Consider the following 6,000-nt stretch of genomic DNA (forward strand, 5'->3'; position numbering starts at 1 on the left):
TATAGTTCAACAAAAAAGATTACTTTTATAATTGTTTTAAGCTTTTTGTTGGTGGTTTTTTTTCTCCAACTTGGTACCTATATGACGAAATTTAATTCCTGCTATATATTTCTTTATAACTCTCTTTCTTAACATTGGATGCAGTCTTGCTACCTCAACATTCAAGTTGACGCATCAACAATTAACGACATAATATGGACATTTACAGCCGGTTGTAAGTCTACAGGGCTCTGCACCAGTTTTAATATATCAACTTGCTTCGACGACATAACAATTGCTCGCAATCCATCGTGTGAATTCTGTTGTAACTACGACCGATGTAACGACTATCTTTCAACCGAACCACCGACTACTGACAGAGTAATGATGTCTTCAAAGTTAGGGAATAGCGCCATCTTAACAACCACAACTCCCATGGCATCTACAGTAGCAGGTGAGATGATAACTACACACTATCTTACAAATGTAATTGTTGATATCTGTAGCCTACATGGTAAGAATAAATGACGCAATGGGCATTTGGCAATTTTTTGTGTTAATATTTTTCCGCACTAGTCCACAAATTGACATCTCTCGGAAATGTCGATATTAAGAAGGCAGGGGTGAGAGGGCACGATAGAGGAGGGGGACTGACTGGAGTGGAAAAGCCAATTTAAAATTTGACAGAGATGAATAGCATGGTGTACACAAATACAGTTTATAGGAGTAAATGGAGTGAAGCGGGGACGGGGGAGGAGGTTAGCATGACGCAGGGGATTGTGACTTGGGAACACTGTCTCATGTGGTGATTGCTTTAGTTTACAAATACTCCAATTGACTTTTGCGAACCCATAAGAATAACTTATATCTTTTGATACACTAATTCCGTTTCTTCTTCTTTTCACAAACTTCATCTGAATCATAATCAGAATCATCTGAAACCACTAACAAAATGGGTGTTTTTTTTTAAATTTTAGTATTTGTTTTCCACAGACACGATGACCAGTCCACAGGAAAATTCAGCCTTCGTTTCCGTCAATTCGAAGATCGTCAGTCCTACACGTTGTGCTGCGTTATGCTCAAGTCGGGAAACGTGCAGTAGCTTCCTCTATGCAAAGTCGTGTCAGAAGTGTGTATTAATTATCGACAGATATTAATTAATTAATATATACACACACATTTATATATATATATATATATATATATATATATATATATATATATACATATACATTTATATATATATATATATATATATATATATATATATCAAGAACAGTGAATCAAGAACAGTGAAAAAACTTCCAGCCTCCACCGGGGTTCGAACCCGGGCCTCCCACTTTGTACCCGGACACCCTAACCACTAGGCTATGGTCGCCGATTGTATGTCCAGAGGTTCGAAACCGGTAAGGAAGGTCGTAGTTCCACTGTATACGTTTGTCAACTGTATCGAACAATACTAGTTCTGTTTTGGTGACATATTTTGCCTTATTCTTGAGATCAAACATGATGCTAACCAACACGAAATCATTTGTGATTCATAAAGCCGGATCTCGAAAGAGATACTTTGAATAAACTTTGTTAATGAAATGGAGGTAAACGACAAAGGCAAATGAATATATATATAATTGAAATCGTAGTGAGTTGGAAAAACCAGAACAGTGAAAAAACTTCCAGCCTCCACCGGGATTCGAACCCGGGCATCCCGCTTTCTATGCGGACACCCTAACCACTAGGCTATGGACACTGATTGTATGTCCAGAGGCTCGAAACCGGTAAGAATGGTCGTAATTCCACTGTAGGCGTTTATATATATATATATATATATATATATATAATGAATGTGTAGCAAGTTTATATATTAAATTAATAAAGATCAACACACCAGAAAAATTCCACCGCCACGAACGGTTTTTCCCTTTTGGGACTCATCAGCCGAAGGTAGGAATCGAACACCGGACCTTCGTGTCACAGAACGAAGTCTATACCACCCGACCGACCACAGTGATTCTACTTGTGTGAATGCGTATTGATGGCCTTTGTATATCTGTCAATATAGTTTGAGATGATTTGAAACACAATTAATGAAGAATATTGTGGTTACCAACATTGCACTTGTACTTTTCATGCTTAAAACGATACTTGCCAATAAAATAATAATATTTTGACATCATTAAAGTATGTGGTATCATTATTAGTGACTTTAGTCATTACTGTAGGCCTATATCCATGCAGCAAAGAGCCCTGTCTTACGTTTTGTGTAACGGTGTGTATAGTCTCTTTGGTAATGAATAGAAGAACAAATATTTTATTTTGGGTGTTTTCTTTTTACACTTATCGTAACGCCAGTTCGTATGAAATTGTGCAGGTTAGTCTAAAACAAACGGGCATGCATGTGTTACCTTATATAACACGTTACCTATTCGGACAACAGGCGCACATATACCTTCATTAGTTTGGTTTAATTAACTATGTTAATTGCTCAGTTGGACAATTGAAACTAATAAAACTTATTGTATTGTAAATAAATCGTATTGTTTTTGTGCACCATTTATATTGATTTACGTCCATTCTTGCATCATGTTTTAACCTTTCTTTACGAAAATAACGTACATGATTTGGAAGAATCATAAGATATCCGAATTTCACCCACGATCAGGAGTTCGTTTCCTCTGTTTGATCAGCTCTCTTTCCCTTCCTCAAAAATATAATGTTCTTGCACTTTCATGTAATTTAAACTACGGAAAAACAACAACTGCGTTTCAAACTATATAGCTGCAATTCCCGCAGTGGCAGTAGAAGATTTTTTTCCCGGTGAAGTAAAACTTTGATAAGGAAGTTTAGAAAGTTTTTAGATTCATAGTGGATATTCTCAATCGTGAGCACGCTATCATAGTCCGTATGATAGTATGATGTACCATGCCTGCCTATAGAGTATAGGACGAGAAGACGTATACTTATATCAGTGAACCAGTCTACTTTACATGTGGCAAAGAGAAGCCGTGATGATAACACTCCGTGTCCGCATAGATAACGGATTTCTTGTTTAGAAAAGTTTTGAAGGAGTTAAGCCCCAATAAGTTTTAAACGGGAAAGCACGAGACGAGAGTTTGAAGTTATTAAGAACAGAATGATGATGATGATGATGATGATGATGATGATGATGATGATGATGATGATGATGATGATGATGATGATGATGATGATGATGATGATGATGATGATGATGATGATGATGATGATGATGATGATGATGATGATGATGATGATGATGATGATGATGATGATGATGATGATGATGATGATGATGATGATGATGATGATGATGATGATGATGATGATGATGATGATGATGATGATGATGCAGAAGAAGAATTAATGTCGTAATTATTTCCGTAGCCTGCGCACTCTGATCAGAAAGTTCTTATGTTGGGCCTGGCCGCCGGTAGGATGCACGGTGGGGAAGGGGGTGTTATGCGGAGTTTGTTACACTTAGTTTATACATTAATGTCATTGTGGCTATCTTACTATGTTTCTTTAGATAGGAAAAAGCTAGAAATTTCGGGTCAGAAAATGATTTGCTATGATTGAAAGTAGAACCAAACGAATGAGAACGTCAACGTTTAGTAATACTCGTAAACATGTGCGAACACAGACTCGATTTTCACCGATGATTTACCACTAAGTCAGATTGAAAGAGTTATTTTCGAATATTACACCCCTACACCTATAGCACTCAATATTGGCGCATATGAAGACATACATCATTACTTTGTTTTGACCGTTATTACTGGAAACATTTCTTGCTTTAAACGTAGAAATTATGAAAGAAAATATATAAAAAATGTAACATGCGAGTCTTATATATGAAAATTATAGACATGTACTTCGAATATAACGATACATCAATAATTCTCAGCATTTTGGTAAATTTCAAGAAAAATGAAACAAAACGAGTAAGCTGTGCACTGGTGGGAACTGGTTTTAACAGAACAATACATATCGTGAAGGTGGGTCAAACTTTGGATGATCTTGGATTATAACATAACTTTTCGATATCTGCACATGCTTATATCTGCATATACTTGTCACGAAGGTGCAATATATAGAAAGAAAAATTATCTTAATAGTTCAAGGGCTAATATGGGACTCTTGTGGCAAGCCAAATGGCCAATAATCAGTTAATATAAGATTTATGTTTGTATCTTGTTAAAAATAAAATCCTGCATTAATGACCAATAAAGTTGGAATATCTACCGATAATCAAGCAAGTTTGCTTGTCTATAATCTACGTTTGTCAGTTTTGATCACCCTTGGGTAACACCAACAAACGTATCGCCGGTCGAAATACCTGGATTTTAGCCCGAAAAAACTGGATTATCGACAAAAACAACCATGGATTATCGGCTGAAACTTTCCTGAATTATCGGCGACGAAACGTGGATTATCGGCTGATTAACCAGGATTTTTAAAATAAAAAGAGGTAATAGCTTGCATTATTGTTTGATAATCTACGTTGTTTCGGAGTTAATCCATGTTTTTCGACCGATTATCGAGCGATTAAACTCAGTGTAATATTCAAGCGATAAACCTAGATGATCTGTATAAATTACACTCTTTCTGCTCATCATCCCATTCGTTGACCCAAAGTTGTTGTTTTTTTTTGTGCTAGTTTTAATGGGGTTTTGGTTCCAATGGGCTCTATAAGCTAAATTTTACACTCGCAAACAGAGAAGGTAAAGTTAATATGACAAAAAAATAAGAATAAATAAGTATAACAAAATTATAACGAGCGGCAAAATTTGCTGTCACTAGGTTATAGTGACATTGTTGAGTTTTTATTTAGCCATAATGTAGGGACGGGGGGGGGGGGGGGACGTGGCAAATTTCTTTTGTAATGGATTGAGCGTGGGTGCACTAAATTGTGTTTTCCTCCATCCCCTCTCATGGCGCCACTGTTTTCAGTCCACACAAGATGACGGTGGCATACCTACTTTTTTATCTTTCATACCGATAAGGTTTTCATACTCATAAAGGCTTCTAATCGAGAATGACGACAATAATTATAATTATCCTGTGCGATAGATATGCTAATGGCAACCCCCACACCCCCCCCCCCCACACACACACCTCAATCCTGTAAAACATTCAAGAAATAGTTTATTCTGTCTGGGTAAAACCCAGAAATAATTTAGCTTGAAATTGTGCATTCTGAGGCTATATATAGGCTATAGATTAGGTCTCGCAATGTTGTGCCGATAACCGCTTTGAAGGGGTGGAGAAGGGGGGGTGGGTTTCCCCTCCCGTGTTCCTCCTTCCTAAACTGTTTCCCTTCTCAAATAATATTCCCCGTCCAAACTTTGCGAAACACACTTCTTATGAAAAATAATAATAATAAGCAAGAATCTTCGGAAAGAATTGTATAGGCATCGATAATATTTTTCTTGGTTCCAAACCCCTGCACTGTGTCGTACGACACCATGTCGTTAATACGCCTGCGTGGCGGATCAGTGTATTGAAATCTCTAGCAGTTGGTAATACATGTCGTTACGGTTATTCATGAACCAGCCCCGTAGGGGCTTGTCAGACAATGTCGATATTGAAAGGCAAATGCGAATGTATAGTAACGGAGCTATTGTGTGTTGGCATGGTAACAACAACAAAACATTTTTAAATCTTAAGTTTCACTAGCCGTGTGTTAATAATGATATAATTATACAATCATATACCCAGTGTCGGAACTAATTTCCTCCAATCGATTTGGTTGATTTTATTTACTATTTAACTAATTGTGTTTAAACTTGAAGAAACCAATTGTCACTAAGATTATATGAAATGCAAAAAGGCCCCAACTATAGTTAATGACAGACACTTTTGCCATGCAATGATATGCAATAATTGACGTAATAATCGATCTACAAATAACATGACAGAGCAAAGTTTGCATGTCTTTGTCATATATCACACGTTGAATTATTGGAGAACAAAAATATTGCCTTTCGGCGACCAATGTGACACTCA

At 36.8% G+C, this 6,000-nt stretch overlaps 1 protein-coding gene and 1 non-coding gene across 16 annotated transcripts in view; one reads left to right on the forward strand and one right to left on the reverse strand.

Annotated features, from left to right (window-relative positions):
• Positions 1-2,658, forward strand: part of LOC139965087 (uncharacterized) — a 45,143-nt gene extending 42,485 nt beyond the window's left edge. For all 15 annotated transcript variants that reach the window (XR_011792168.1, XM_071967302.1, XM_071967307.1 and 12 more), the window contains 2 exons: positions 145-433; positions 973-2,658. Coding sequence is in view for 14 of the 15 variants with exons in the window: in XM_071967302.1 (XP_071823403.1) it covers positions 145-433; positions 973-1,136 (453 nt within the window). In the remaining variant the exon portion in view is untranslated. The remainder of the gene's footprint in view (positions 1-144; positions 434-972) is intronic.
• On the reverse strand, positions 1,655-1,726 carry Trnas-aga (transfer RNA serine (anticodon AGA)). Its single transcript has one exon. It is a non-coding gene; the product is annotated as a tRNA-Ser (tRNA).
• Positions 2,659-6,000: the final 3,342 nt, after the last annotated feature.

Source organism: Apostichopus japonicus, chromosome 23, assembly GCF_037975245.1.
Source record: "Apostichopus japonicus isolate 1M-3 chromosome 23, ASM3797524v1, whole genome shotgun sequence".
Lineage (NCBI taxonomy): Eukaryota > Metazoa > Echinodermata > Holothuroidea > Aspidochirotida > Stichopodidae > Apostichopus > Apostichopus japonicus.